Genomic DNA, 16,795 nt, shown 5'->3' on the forward strand with positions numbered 1-16,795 from the left:
TTGAACAAAACGAAAGGTCAAACATAAATCGAAAAGACAACAACGCTAGTTAAAAAATCGACAGAAGTATTAAATTAAGATTCCTTGCCCTCAACAAGTATATCGGGCAATAGATTGCAAATTTAACACCAAAGCTTTGTAATCTAAACAAACTCTCAACGTAAATCATCATTATTATGATTTTAGGATAGATTATTTTGGTTGTTGTATAAAGTCGACAAGCAAAAATAGACGTATGTATAAATATTTTGTTTATACATAAAGTTTTGAATGGAAATATTTTAGCTTTGTTTAAAGTTTATGGATACCTATGCATAAAGTTTGTGACTACAAATATTTTATCTATGTTTAAAGTTTATGCATATTTATGTAACACGTTTATGAATGGAAATATTTTATTTATGTATAATGTTTATGAATAGAAATATATTGTTTATTTTGAAATTTTACCAATGAAAATTATTTTTCATAAATATAATTTGAAGTAGAAAGTTGAAAATTTAAGTTCACTTTTATTTGAAAGGAGAACTTAAGTTAAGAAAAAAATATTGGGAAGGTTTTTCTATTAAATACTAGAAATTACATTTTATATTTAGTGGGCCTAGTTAATGGAACCTCAAATTACATTGTCAAAATAATCACACAAAAAATTACATGCATGAGTTTTTAAACTAGCGCTCGCATGCACTCACACAGCTAATATCTATGATGTGTTGAAGCGTTTGTGTACCCTTGATATACGCAATACCCAAATAGAATCAGTAGAGTGAGAATGTAATTTACCTTTATTTTTTTCAAAAATTCCAAATAAAAATATAATTAACAATAAAATTAGAATCACAATAACGATATGATTTTGTTTCTATTTTAGAAAAACAAACCAAAATGATGTTTCACCCGAATAGAATGTGGAATTCATGTTAAATTCCAATTTGAATCTACTGTTCTAGAATTGCACGATATATAAGGCTTGCAGAGGATGAATGGCTTGCATGGGGAGAAGAAATAGAAAAAAGAAGAGATAGGAAAACAAGAAATGGAAAATAAAGAAGAAAAGAAAGAAAAGGACAAAACGAAGAGAAGAGAAAATAAGGAGTAGGGAAAATTAAAAATTAAAAGGTTCTTAGTAGCTGTAGTCACAGTGGATCAAGTAAAAAATCATTGGGAATAGAACTAAGATAACTCGATTGAAAATAACATTTTAGGTTTTAGTGCCCATCTATCTTTTTTCGTTGTCCAAAGATCACCAACCTTTTTTAATTTATTTATAGTGTCAAGCATAATTTAATATTTTCAATTATAATCATCCTGATATAATATAAACTTCCCAAATCAATTGTCTGTTGATAGCAATTTAATATTACTGCCTTGACGCATAATTTATTTCAAAATTAAAATTAACTTGGCACGGTACAACATACAAACATTTTTTCTAGTCATATACTAATTAATATCTGTTTGCACCATGTATGTCATGTTCTTTATTTTTTGTTATTTTGCGAAACATCTCCTTAATTGGTTCTATTATCAGCCTCTCATATCTTTAATTTCACCATACCTGGTATGTTCCTTTTCACATTCTTCACAATCTTGTGACTCACGTATTTCTGCACTAGGAACAAACGCACTCATGGTTCATACACACTCACCCCTAAAACACACACTCTACCCCTATGGGCACTTTGAAAAACTGGACAGTCAACATTGGCCACAATTCCTTTTTGCCTGCTGACAAAATAGTAGGTCATAGGCAGTTCGCATGCAAAAAGGAGATCACCCAGTGTAGCTAAAAGGGGTAATTGGTCTAATGGATTATCGCAAGCGGTGCATAAGGAGAGTCATCTGAAAAAAATAATTTCTAGGTGGCCAACACCAGGAACCGCTTGTGATGTCATCAGATCTACTATTTCTTCTCCCACCCGACCTCCACTCCTTTGCATGCCTTCACTCCTTCACGGAAAAAACAAAAGGTAGGGGGAGGTTTTCGTTTCGAATCATTTAATATCTTTAACTCTCAAGGTTAGTGCACTAGCTCTATCTCCTATTTTGTTGCTATTTGTATTTCATTCTAAGCCAGCATTTCATAATTCAAAAGGAAAAGGAGCATTTTTTGTTGAAAATGTCCATGGTTTTGTATTTGTCACTTTCCAAAGCTTATACATATTTTTTTTGTGCAAATCTTCTTTGCTGTTGTAGTCTCACACAATGTGTATGATTTTTGTTGCAATTAGTGCTCCATATGTATAGTTGAATTTAGATGGATATCTAGATTTGGTATGGAGAGAGAAACCCTAATCTTGTGTGGAGATAGATAAAACCTACTGTAGTTTTAGTTTGTAATCATTGTCAAATACATAGCAAATCATAAGTTTTGTAAATTTTATTTTGGTGAATGGAATTAATGGTTTTTGTGTAGTACGGATTTTTTCATGTTTTCTCATAATTGCGACATGTTAATAGAACCTCTTAAAATTTTGAATCTTTATTTTGGTGTAATTTACTGATCCATTAGAGGTAGTAACACTTATTTTATTGTTTTATCTTAATTCCGACACGTTGATATAACCTCTTCAAATTTATATCTTTATACCGCTGCATGGAATAGTTATTTTTCACTGTTTTGTTTGTCTACCAAATAAGTATCTATGGAGTTGCAATAGTTTTTCTTGACTATATGATACCTTTGAGTGAATGATCGCTTGAAAGAATTGTTCTTAAACCTTAGAGATTCAGAGCTCATGAGATGACATAAATACAAATGCAAGAGGGACGTGGTGCTTAGGTACCCAATGGATACGCAATAGTGGAATTTGTTTACGAGAAGTATGCTCAATTTGTTGACAATCCAAGAAATGTGAGGTTCACACAAAGTACCGATGGGATGAACCCATTTGATGACTGGAGCAGCAAACACAACACTTAGCATGTACCTATGACCATGTACAACCTTTATAGCTATCCATGTCAAAAGAGGAAGTATGTTTTTGTTCATATTGATACAAGACCCAACACAACCAGGCAACTCTACATCGATGTTTTTCTCATACCTTTGCTTGAATACATGGCAAATCTTTGGGAAAATGGACTTAAGTTATGGGATGAGTACTTTAATCTATGATCTATAATTTTCATGACCATCAACGACCTACCTGCAATGTTTCTCTCAGGGCAGATGAAAGGGCACATCAGATGTTGCATATGAATTAATAGAACCATGTACAAGTACCTAACAACATATAAATATGCATGTACATGCAACATGGATGATTCTTACCCAAAAGTCATAGATATAGTTTGATGGTGGCACATTTCGATTATACAACGAAGAAATACGTAGCAGAAACAAGCGTTGACATAGGAAAATTTGGGTTTGAATTGGTAAATGAAGTGAAGGTGGTCTTTAGAAAGGCCAAGAAGAAAGCGGGAAAGAGTAAGAAGAGTAATATAGACATAGTGCAAGAAGATGAACTGACTGTTCCGTTTAAAAAACATTAAATATTTTACAAGTGCTTACCACATTGGAAAGACTTAGCCAATCGTCATGCAATCGATGCAATCGATGCGATCAAGCGCAAAAAGACTGAAAATCGTGGGTCTCCATGGATATCTCCAAGGAGTACTCAAACGACAAGACCTTTCTACCAAAGAACTTATTCGATGAAGTACCATGGAAAATGCACCAATTTCACCAATGGTACCTGAAGACGAGTAAGAATGGGTTGAGTACGTAACAGTTAAGATCTCAGAGGAAGCCTTCATGTGTGGACTGCATGGACTTTACTAGATAGAGACTTCAAAGAGCTTTATGCCCTATATACTTATTAGAGAATGAATTAACATCGTCGGTACTTGGTGCCTATAAGTGACTATCTTGTTTTCCTATTTATCAACTGTATGTTGGGTCACAGAAACTAATTTATGAATTATCTCTCAGTTTTCTTGATACAGCTCACAATTTCACGACGTCTAATGAGCGAGAGAACCAATCGGGTACCTAGACCCACGCATGATTGCCAAGACACAGACGGTGGTGGTTAAATCTTACAGCTCGGAGTTAAAGGACACGACAGAAGAGCAAGTGCAATACATGCATAGAAAAAATTTATACATAAAAAAGGTCAACGTAGTTATATACATGGGAGGAGCTTTTCTGTCTTAGCAAGACAATTGTCATATATATTTTCTCCCTGTCATTTTGAGCAAGTCATAATATAAACTATCATTCAAAAAAATTCTGCAAATATAAATAAATGAATGTTATAATTAAAATAAATTTAGTAATAAATCTATTTATAAAAAAATAATTATCATGTAATTTTTCTAATAAGATGAATGATCAAATATGTACTGAAAATTTAAAAGACATAATTTATTAAAATATATAGAGAATATATGTTTTATTCGGACTAGTTTGTCTATTAAATTATACACATGATTATGTCATTTATTTTAATATAATTATATATGGATGATTCTTTTTATGGTGAAGAGGGGCATTTTGCTAGTATATATATATATATATATATATATATATATATATATATATATAAAAGATGCTACTACCAGTTTCTAGCATCACCATGATTTATTTATATGTGCTGATAAATATATATATATATATATTTTTTTTTCAATATAAAACAATGGGAGTAATATATACATCGACCACTTAATTAATTAGATTACTCTGTTGCGCCGCTTGCGGGATTACTTATATTTATATTGCTGGAACGGGCGGGATCAACCGCTCTCACCTGTGCGTCTCCCACCATCCACAGGGGCCCTCCGATCATCACTTCCTTAATTTCTCTCATCTCCATTTGTTTTCTTTTCTTATTATAAATTAAACATATATGTACTGTAGCTCTTAAATTCACTTGGTGCCACGCACGCCACAGTACACATGAACATGCAGTGTGTGGCAACAGCTTGCTTTCTTCTCGATCGGTGGATGTATCTGTACTTATGAATGCTACCTACTTAACCCTATCCAGTTTGGCTTAGCTCTAGCTTCATCTCTTTTAGAGCACTTGCTTTCTTACTACCTCTCTAATTCATTTTTTTACGTCACTTCTCACCTTCCTTAACTCCATCTTGATCTGAAACCGTTTTTTTTTTAGAGAGAGATCTTAAACCGTTTAATTGGGTTTGCTCTACCACAGACTCTCTCTATATATATATTATTGAAGGACTTGAATCCTACCAAACAAAACCTAATTATGAAACAGAGTACACGTGATATCAACAAGCCACAGAGTACACGTGAACACATGCATGCAGCGTGGCAACAGCTCGCTTGCACGCATTGACCGATCGATCGATCTCCTTATGCATGAATGCACAGCCGTTGTTGGCAGAGACATGCATTTACGGCAATCCATATATATACTATCTAAAAGTTCTTATGTTTTTGAATAATGACATGGTATTCTAAAGATATATCTAACTATTTATATATTAAAATATATAAAAACTAAGTAAAAAGCTTATTTTTGTTATAGTATTATTTCTGACCCACCTATTATGGTAGTGTTTTTAACTAGAGATTTTGGAAGTCAGTAATGGTTAATTTTTTGAAAGTTGACCATAATATTGTTGAAAACGATATGAATTATGAATACAGAGAGAATGCAAGATAGGCGGAGCTAGAGGCTCGTCCCGGAACCACCCAAAAAAATCCTAGCTGAAGTACATACAAATATATAATAAATATAAGGGAAAAATATCATCTATTAACATATGTAAAATGTATTTTTAATTAATTTTAATTTTTATTATGTATATTATATGCTATATTTGTGATAATTAAAAATTACGTAAGTTCGACGGCCGAAAGTAAAAATTCATAGATACGCCGCTGGGGATCAATGCAACTAGATGGCGTCACGTCACGAGCAGTCAGATATCTACATACCTACCCCATTCACCCATGTCCATCTCCTCTCTTCCTGGATCGAAATCCGACTATATATAAGCGTAGGTAGACCAAACTCTCTCTACTCTCTCGACCTAGCTAGATAGTAGTAGAGTCTACTTCATCATCGATCGCTAGGAGCGAGCTACGGCCTACGCCCTTGCAGGGTCACCATCCATGGCGCCGTGGCACGCAGCTCCCGCCACCACCGCGCTGCTGCTCATCGTTCTTGCGCTGCCGCAGTGTGAGCCCAGAGACATGCCCGCGCCGCCGGCAAAGATCAGCACCACGGCCGAGGGCGCCGCCCCCGCCGTGGGACTCAACGACCACAAGACCTTCCTTCCAGGCATGGGCAGTGGCCTGGGCGGAGGCTACGGTGGCGGCGTTGGAGGCTTCGCTGGCCCCGGTGGCATTGGAGGTATCGGTGGGGTCGTCGGTGGCCTTGGCGGCCTCGGCGGCGGAGGCCTTGGTGGTCTTGGAGGGGGACCAGGATCCGGTGGTGGTCTCGGTGGAGGAGACGGCGGTGGGCTCGGAGGCGGAGGCCTGGGTGGCGGCCATGGCGGCTGCGGCTGCAGCCATCCGTGATGCATTGCCATTGCGTGCTTTGCTCGTACTCATGGATGTTCTGTACTTCTATATATTAGTTTGTCAGTGTAGCTTCGCTAGCTAGAGGACTGGTCAAATAAAGTCAGGCAGCTATATATATGTCGAGCCAGCAGCTGCATGCATGCAAGGAGCAACGACTATACGTAGCAAGCTACTAGTGCGTACGTATGCTGATTGCTTCGTCGTTATGTTTTAGCTACAAATTACTTGGTCCAATATTTGGTACGTTGTTTCGTACTAGTAGCCCCGTGTATTTCTGCGTGTACGTGTTGTTTCATGTATCCTTGTCTCAATTCTGAAAAAAAATCAGCAAGAGTACGTGTCATGTAAACATGTTGGGCAGTTATATTTGACGCCGGCCGGTATAAATATCGGAACTCAGGCAGAAATATACACCTCCATCCTTTTACTTTTGCTTATTCTTACGAGCCAAATTTAAATAATCAATCCTAAATTTAGAGTTCTTTTTTAGGTTTTTCCGCTAAAGTTTTATTTTCAACATTGGCTTCTCTATCATTAAAAATACATATATAAAAGTTTGATTCCTAAATTATTTTTTAATTACAAATATACCGTTTGGTTTTTTTCATAAAACAACCAAACAATCATACTACAGCAGTGTCCATAACACTCGGGCTGTGTCGGGCCGGTCTGAAGGCACGATGGGCCATCGTGCTTGTTCAGTAAATAAGTCTATATTTTCTTCCTTAACTCTTTGGGGTGCGTGGATAAGTCTGTTTTTCATCCCTGTTGTTTGGGCCGTGTCTTGGATGGCTCGAATAAATTTATTTTAGGTACTTTAATAATTTTTTCATCCCTATTAATTAAATCGGGTCATGCCAGGCTAGTCCAGCATGCTGAGGGTACGGCCTAGGCACAGGCAAGCACTCGGGTTGTGCCGGCCTAGGCCTGACAATGGTCGAACAATGTTGTGCTTGGGACCGGGCCATGGCATCTTACTATGGGTCGGGTCGTCGGGCCTCGGGTCTTATTGCCAAATATAATTACAGCGTGCGAAGTTTAAATTTGGCATCAACATTTGGTCAACGGTTGTATTAAAACTAGGCTTAAGGTCCAAAATGGTAAGGGATGCCCGGTGATCATGTTGGCTACAATGGTAGCATACCATGGATGAATATCGTGTTGAGATGTCATTATAACGGGTTCAAGCTAGATGCGTGGGTATGGGAAAAATTTAGAAAATGGTTGATGAAGAAACGACGACAAAAGGGTAGATGAAGTATGGCGGCGATTACTGTGTCATGCCGTAGTCATACATGGCCTTGTGAAGCTAAGGGCATGTACATAGGCGATTAGTAGCTGAGTTTCTCCATTGACATGTGAGTAAACATAACGACATAGACGAAAGAGAAGAGAGCAAAGAGGAGAGAGGTTATTATGCATGACAACAACTTAGAGTTACTATTAGCATTTATTTAAGAAAATTTTAGCGTTGGATAGATAAAAGGAAAAAAGAGTAAGAAAAATATGTTTTGTTATACTAGTAAAGAAACCTTACCTGACCGTATATTTGTAGATACACTTATAGAATAAATTTGTGTTGCTTATGTGGATCAGGACAGAGTCAATGCTAGACTACCACTCAACATGGCCTAAGGGCACGTACAAAGGAGCTTGCCAGAATATACTAATCGCCATAGAAGCAAATTGGATGATGTGAGTAAAGTGAGGGAAGGAGAGAGAAAAGTCATTGTTATGCATCATAAGGTGTTAGAGTCAACCCTTAGCATTTATTGAAAGTAATTTTGTTGTACGAGATGGATAAAAACGAAAGAAAAGTGTAATACAAAATTATTTTGTTGTATTAATGAAGAAAGGATACCTGACTCTATTTTAAACGTACCATTATAAAATATCTACCTTTGCATGTTCCATTATAAAACATGTTCTTGTTGGTAACGTGGATCACACAAGAGTTAATAGTAGGTTCTGCCTCTTAACTTGCTCTAAGGTCAGTCTCAATACATAGTTTCATGGCGTAGTTACCAAGACTGTAAACCAGGTAACCGAGCCAGATGAGTTTTATGACGATGAAACTCTTCTCTCATCTCATAAAACTCCCTCATTTAATGACCCTGTCAAGTCAGCAATTTTGCTAATATGGCACCCTATTTAATGTGCATGACACTTTGATAAAACATGCATTATGACTAGCCTAATAGCCCCAAGTAAGCAAGTGGCTGGATTGGAGTTTGGTCTCGGGCGGTCCAAGCGGTAGATGGCACACGCGTCTGTATAGCTAGGGTGACATGTATGGCTTGTCCTAAGGGAGTCTGTGATGCACGACCGCAGTAGGGCTGGGCAAAAAGCTCGGGCTCATGAGTTCGACTCAAGCTCGGCTCGGGCTCGACTGGCTCGGCTCGGCTCGAATCCTAAACGAGCCGAGCCCAAGCCTGGGTTTTAGCTCGTTTGTGAACCGAGCCGAGCCTGAGCCAGCTCATGAGCTAAATAGGCTCGGTTTGAAGCCAAACTTTTGGTTTTACAACAAAGCCCATCTGGCCCATCAGGAAACTAGGGTTGCCTCTATGTTCTCTCGTGACTCTCATCTCTCTCTCGTGTGTCGTGTGTGGGCGACGGTGCTAGATCGTGAGTTCGTGACGGCCACGAGCTCTGCTGCTTAGGGGAGTCGCCACATACCACCAGCGCCGGGACCCAAGAGGCGGGAGGCCAGGAGAAGCCAGCGCCGCCGCCACCCCCTTGCGCCGCTCAGTGGAGTCACCACCTGCGCGGCTACGCCGGGACCCAGGAGGCCAGGATCAGAAGCCAGTGCCGCTGCCACCCCGCCTGCGTCGCCTGGAGACGCTGCGCCGCCGGCCTGCCTCCACTTGCGCCGCCGAGAGACGTGCTGCTTCTGTTGGACGATGTGCTGGCAAAGATCACGAGCCGGCTCGAGCCGGACCACGAGCCGAGCCTTGTGTGCAGCTCGGTTCGAGTACCGAGCCGAGCCAAGCTGAGCCAGGTATTTCGTGAGCTTCCACGAGCCCGGCTCGGCTTGGCTCGTTTCGACCCCTATGCATGAGTTTGTTGCGACGCTGATTAACTTCATTTTGTATATTGATGGGGCAATTCCAATTACCACTAGTAGTCTTGCTGATTGAGGGTTTAATGCTTTAGGGGTATAGCTTTCATTGATGAGAAAATTATGATTTGGGATAAGAATCTTGTATGCACTTTACAAACAGGACTTAATGGTCCTCCAGCAAGCGAACCATTCACAAGTGAGACGCGTGCGAGCGCCACTCGAGCCTAGTGATCGAGCAAGCATGCATGCATGGTTATCTGGTTTTGTTACACACCATTTGCTCAAATAGCTAGGCTACCACTGTTCCTTATAAAGAGATCAACATTCCTTAGAATAAGCAAGTTGACACTAAAGTTGATATGCATACCTATACAAGTGAACTTACTTTTGAGATTTTATTATGAATTATTAATCCTAATTGCTAAGGCTCAAAGTACAATTCCAACATTGGTTATTGGGACCTAGAATGTATGATAAATTATTGGCCATTGGAGGCGGCCATCTTTTCGTATTTTATAAGCAGGAGCGAAACAACTTATGAAAGATTAAAAATAGTTTATGGATAAAATTTATGTATATGTATGTGCTATTTTTAATCTTTCATAAGTTGTTTCGCTCCTGCTATATATATATATATATACACACACACACACTAGAAAAATTACCCATGTGTTGCACCGGGTAGTTAATTTTGATTGTCCAAGTTAAAATAAGTTTTTAAAATAAATTGTGCATCAAGCCAGGAATATTAAATACAGTGAATATATAATTCATTTGACAAACATACACTAAAAATTTGATTTCATAAATTATACTTCCTTTGATTTTGTTTATTTGATGAAACCAATTTAAAATATTGTGTGTAGAGAAAAACATAAACAAATTTGAGATTTTGTAGAAAAGCATAAAAAAACCTAAGTTTTAGATTGTGTAGAAAAATAAAAATAAAATATTTCTATTCATCAAATTTACACATTAATATGCACAAACTGTACATATAGATAAAAATATTTCTAGTCATAAACTTTATGCATAGGTATTCATCAACATACGTAAATAAAATATTTATATGTGTAAATATTTTTGCTCGCCAACTTTGTAAACAATGAAGAAAATCTATCCTAAAATAACAAAAATAATGATTTATTTTAAGAATTTATTTAAGTGATGTAATTTTGGTGTTAAGATTTACAATATATTGATGCTTAGTCCAAATCTATCCTAAAATCAAAAAAATAATGATTTATATTAAGAATTTATTTCGGGGACGAAATTTTGGTGTTGAAATTCAAAATATATTGATGCTCAGTTCGCAGTATGCATGCGAGTTTACTTGAGCGCGAGTTTACTTGAGTTAAACGAGTGAGTCCGAACCAATGAACGGCAGCAACGTTTTTACTTTTAATATTTAAAATTTAGCTTGCAAACATAAATACAAGTGAACAAATGGTAAAAGTGTCCTACTACAACACCATTGATCACTTTTGAACATGTGCCTTTGCTAGACTTCCGAGCCAGCAAAAGAAGAGGATAATTAAATCAGCCCATCAAACAGCTTGCCTCCATCGCCTCTGATCGGAGTAGGAATCGATCCGGAGACTCTGATCGCGGTCGGACTCAACGCCTCGTCATTATAAATCTAGAATCGGCGTCGGACTCAAGGCCTCTGATCGGAGTCGGTTCTGCCTCCTCTCAACGCCTCGTCACTATAAATCTAGAACCGGAGTCGGACTCAAGGCCTCTGATCGGAGTCGGTTCTGCCTCCTCTCAACGCCTCGTCACTATAAATCTAGAACCAGAGTCGGACTCAAGGCCTCTGATCGGAGTCGGTTCTGCCTCCTCTCAACGCCTCGTCACTATAAATCTAGAACCAGAGTCGGACTCAAGGCCTCTGATCGGAGTCGGTTCTGCCTCCTCTCAACGCCTCGTCACTATAAATCTCCAGCCCTCAGCGCCTGAGCAATTAACAAACCCAACGAGCCGAGCAAGCAAAAGGCAAAGCATCATCACCATCCAGGATCAGAGCAAACAGCAATTCCGCGCAATGGCGTCGTCGTCGACTGTTCCGTCCAATCTCCGGAAGCAGCTGGAGACCACCGAGAAATGCTTCTCCGACGGCAACATCAAGGGCGGCAAGATGCACGCCGACATGGCCGCCTTCCTCTTTGCCTCCGCGCCGGAGGCCCAGTGCGTGCAGGCTGCCTTCAAGGTCCACACCGCCGCCGCATCCAAGGACAAGCTCGGAAACACCAACCACTACGCCGTCGTCGGCTTCAAGCTAGACGCCGCCGGTAAGCCCGAGGCCACCACCACCGGCGCCGTCAGGAACCAGCACAAGGCGCTCTGCGCGAAGCTCGCCCACTCCAAGGACACCAGCGCCGCTGTGGCGGTCGCATACAAGCTCGTCGACGAGGCCCTGTCGGCGCTCACGGACATCAAGAAGACCGGGGTGATGGCGCCCCCTCCTGCATCGGTGTCGTACCGGCAGCACGTGGCGCGGCGGAAGGCGGCGCAGAAGCAGCAGGACGAAGAGTTCCGTGCACGAGCAGCAAGATATCAGGAGGAAGAGGAGGACGTCTACTACGGCGCCCGTGACCGTGAGAAAGCCGGACGTGGCGGCAGGCACCGTCGACGCTAAGCATGTAGCTACCTAGAGCAACAATTCTTTTCCAGTTATCAATTAGTCTAAACACTGTTTTAGTATTGTAGTAATTCATTTTCCCTTGTGTTGTAGTAATTCATTTTCCCTTGTACTGTAGTATGTTTGTAGAAAGAGCTATTTCACAGTGCTCCTAACCATTGATTACTTCATCCAATTTTTGTGATAAAAATATAATTTTCTAATTTCAGTTAATGCACCACAGCACAAAAGCAAAACATCAGCAGTCATAATTGTTCATTCTAAACTTAATGACGCATGTAATGCATGCATGAATGCTTTGTACGGAAACAAGCACATCAACGTAGTTGGAATATATGAAGCTACACAAAAAAAATCAAACCATTGGACGCCACAAAAAACAATTTCTACTCTAAGAAAATACAAATTGGATCTTAGTGTCTATTTATTGTTGTTTTCGTGTTTGATTCAAAAAATTTGCATTGACCTGTTGATTTTTGACTCTAAATATGATTCCAAATTTTTCATTCACAATATGAAAAATAATTTACACAACATATTTTAAATTTTTATAACACAAAAGTGATACTATTTTGTGCTAACAATTTCACCATCCTTGTAAACAGAGTTAGCACATGCAAATAATTTAACACTTTCCTTATTATTGGTCTTACCACGAGTGGTGTACTCCCTCCATCCCAAAATAAACCAATTTTCCATTTTTACCTTCAATTTTTGACTTTTCGTCTTATTCAAATTTTTTTGCGATTGATATTTTTGTTTTTATTAGATGATAAATTATGAATAGTACTTTATGTGTGACTAATTTTTTTCTAATTTTCTAAAAGTTTTTTAAATAAGACGGATGATCAAACGTTGGACACGGAAAACCGAAGAATTCGTTTTTTTAACAGAGAGTAATGGATTACACCACCCTTTAGATTGAGGTCCAATGGACCATCCAATCAAACTTAACAGCACCTTAAAAAAGTCCTCGTAGAAAGCGATGTAATATTATATTGGAGCATTGTAAAAAAAGCAAGCTACTATACTAGTATCTTTTTGGAAAGGGCAAACCTTGTTGTATTATTCACTATCAATTCTACGTGGAATACTCGGTAATGGCACCGGGATGCCTGATCTTCTGTTAGGTAATATTTAATCATCAATTTGGCAGAAACCTGACATAGCCGATCCGGCTTCCGATCTGCACAATCTAAACCCTACAATCTTAGCACCCAATGGTGGACTATGGATTGAAAATGAGGATTGGCCAAGAGTTTTCTCATCCAACACTATCATGGGGTGCTTACCCGCTGGCCACCCACAATTATGGCCAATTTAGATCAAATTGAGAGATACACCACATATACAATTTGATAAGTGGCTTTCAATAAATTTTGCATAAAATTGTTTAGTTTTTGGTACTATAAAACCATAAGTACGTTAAAAATACATATGAAAATAAAGATAATCATTGGTATTTGTTAGTGTAGTGAAGATCTAATTATAATTAATAGTGATGAATAGTATTTTTTGACGTGCAGCGATTGTTGGTCAAGCAGAACCAGGGTTTCTAATTGCTAAAACATGAATAAAAACAAATAGGAGGGTGGAGGAAGAAACAAGTTGCATAGCATAAATTACAATGTATATCATACTAAACGAATAAAAGATACGAAAAACAGAAAACAAAAGATTGAATATTTTACATTGGATAACTTATTATCCGGAGTAAAATCTATATTGATATTTATTAGTAGTTAGTTATATGAAAAAGAGACGTTTTTGGTATGTCGAGTGTCAAACCTTCCTATTTGGTCCTCTGCCAGTAGTAGCACCAAGTCTAGTCTGGTTATTAACCAAGACGAAACCAAATTGACCTTATTGACAAAGCTAATCTCTACGTGCGAATCGAACAACACAAACAAAAATGATAAAGATATCAACTCAATTTCAGATGAATGATTAACGAGCATTCTTCCTGCTGCTCAAATTGAGTTCGTTCTACAGACATGCTTATCTTAACTGTGTTTTAGTACTGTAGTAATTTGATTTTCCCTTGTAGTATTTCTTTAGAAAGCAATGTATTATTGGATACAACGTCCTGAGTTTTCCCTATACCAAGAAATGAATTTTCTAATTCAAAACAAAATAAACATGTTGTTTAGCCCAGAATAAATCAAGTAAATTAAATTATTTATTTAATTCGACACCCAAAGGCTGTGAATGCACTTTTAGCATGTTTGTTATGTTAAAATCATCTAACTGGACATACAGTTCAAATTTCAATGTTTAATATAAGGTCAACAATCGTTCTTTTATTTATTCTATCTTTTCTAGCCATAGGACTTCGGTTCATGGACTGAAAGGGTGCTTCGTGGGCCTTGGGCTTGGCCTGGGCCAACCTAGTGTTGACGTCAAAAGTTGACCCAATGACATGTCACGGACTAAGGTCTGGGAGTCTCTTCTTAGATCGCTCCAGTGCAGGAGCTAAATTCTTATAATATGTGGACGTGCCAATTAGTTTGATTCTACAACTGACGCGATGAAGAATAGAACAAGCAGATCGGCTATCGAGCAGGAAACAAAAGAGTCTAGCCGATCGAATGTGAATGTACAAGTGTTTAACCAATAGGCTGAACAATCGGCCGTTGAATGCTTGGATCGGCTACAAATCCGATGCAAATAAACTTGAATAATAATTAAAATAATCAATGAATCATGTGTTACGATCAGCAAAACCAACTAACATATAAATCTCATAAGCCGATTGGTTTAGAAATAATGCAATCGACTACGCTATTGATATAAACACAATGAACATGCATACCAGCAAGGAATCATCGGCTATAACCAACTGACAACCGACTAAGATCTATTAAATATCTAGCCTAGCTTACTAGGAATAATCATAGATGATCGGACCAAACAGAGACAGTTCAAGATTATGTGTAGCAATGTCAAGGTGAATACTAAATAGATCTAGATCGTTGTCAAATCGATGAGCCGATGATACATAACTGTTCAGCTAGGAACTCCGGTAAAACGTTGAGCTACATACATAAAAATGAATCGAGACAGTATCAAATTGAATATGTCAAATAACAAATATGAAATCGGCATATATCATACAAAGTGGTTGACTAGATCAACCTTAGGCTAAAACCGATACAACAACTTGCACGCATACAACCAAACCAGAAGATCGGACCAAACCTTGACATTCTAATCTAGCCGATACGATTACCATAGCTGGCGAAACGTAAGACATACCCCTCCGCCAGAGATCCAGACGATGCAGCTCCGCGTCAGGTGCCAAGTTCCACCGATGTTGAAACCTTGGTGAAGAGGGTGACGATGCGTCGAGAATAATTAATCTATATTATGTGGACGTAGATGTAGATGATTTACAATGACCCTGAGTGTACATATTTATACCCATGGTTGAATAGGAGTCCATGTCGAACACGACACACACTTTCTAATAGACAAAAGAAATAGCAAACTCTATCTCTAATTCCTATTGAATACGGCACATGTTTTCTAATAGATAATAAGTCCCGATCAGACTATAACTCTCTTAGGGATAATGGAAAAATCTTAAGCTAACTCTAATTAATAGATAAAATTATGCCACCATGCCTTGGTTTTCATGACTCCTTCTTGAATTCGAACTCTTCCGGATAAAATTTTTATCTGCTAACTGCGTCTTTCCTTAACCAAATTCACTAAGAAATTTTACCAAATTTTGGTGTTAACAATTAGGCACCCAAAGGCTGCGAATGCATGTTTAGCATGTTTGTCGTGTCAAAATCATCTAACTGAACATGCAGTTCAAATTTCAAAGTTTAATATAAAGTCAAGAACCTGTTCTTTCATTTACTTTTTTTTTCTTTTTTAGCCATAGGACTTGACTTCGTGGGCCTCGGGCTTGGCCTGGGCCAGCCTAGCCACCCCAGCTTCACCCATGCACTGTTCCCACTGTCCCACATCCCTTTTCTAGGCGGCCGCCCCTCCACCCCCTGATCTCCATGTGAATCCCAAATTCCGATGGAATCTATCTCTAATTTATACTTTTATCTTTATTTCTTTCTTTGTTTAGGGATTTGGATTTCTAGATCGGTTAGGATTTACCTCTAATTTTTCTCCTACAAATGGAGAGGCCATCCCCTATATTTTTCCCTCCTGACAAATCTGCAGCCTCCTCACCTTCCTCGCGTGCATGCCTTGCTGCCGAGCCCTAGCCTAGTGACGTCCCTGAACGATCCGCCCAGCCCAGCCCCCAAATCCCTGCGCCACCGTCACCGCTTGCCACTTGCTGCCGCTGCACGTTCCTCCACGCTGTTGCTGCTGGGTCGTTGCTTTGCTGCTGCTATCGGCTAGCTACTGTTAGCTGCGTAGATTGCTGCTGCCGTAGTCGTTGTTTCCCGTAGCTACGTGTCGGAATTATCGCGAAAACGACATGGGATTGTTCATGTGTGAACTCGCTCTCATGGCATACACTACACCATGTTTTACTTTCAGCAACAATCAATCTGTCGTTGAAGGGTATCTTCAACAACACATAGTCTGTCGTAAAAGACCTTTCCCCACAGACAGTGTGTGTCGG

The 16,795-nt window shown here is 38.9% G+C and overlaps 1 protein-coding gene across 1 annotated transcript; it reads left to right on the forward strand.

The window, feature by feature from the left end:
* Positions 1–6,091: 6,091 nt before the first annotated feature.
* LOC102718395 (elastin-like) lies at positions 6,092–9,560 on the forward strand. The gene is made up of 2 exons (XM_006662153.2): positions 6,092–6,422; positions 9,163–9,560. Exons 1-2 carry the CDS (start codon positions 6,092–6,094, stop codon positions 9,558–9,560), a joined length of 729 nt encoding a protein of 242 aa, XP_006662216.2.
* The last annotated feature ends 7,235 nt before the right edge of the window (positions 9,561–16,795 follow it).

Source organism: Oryza brachyantha, chromosome 10, assembly GCF_000231095.2.
Source record: "Oryza brachyantha chromosome 10, ObraRS2, whole genome shotgun sequence".
In the NCBI taxonomy this organism is placed as follows: Eukaryota; Viridiplantae; Streptophyta; class Magnoliopsida; order Poales; family Poaceae; genus Oryza; species Oryza brachyantha.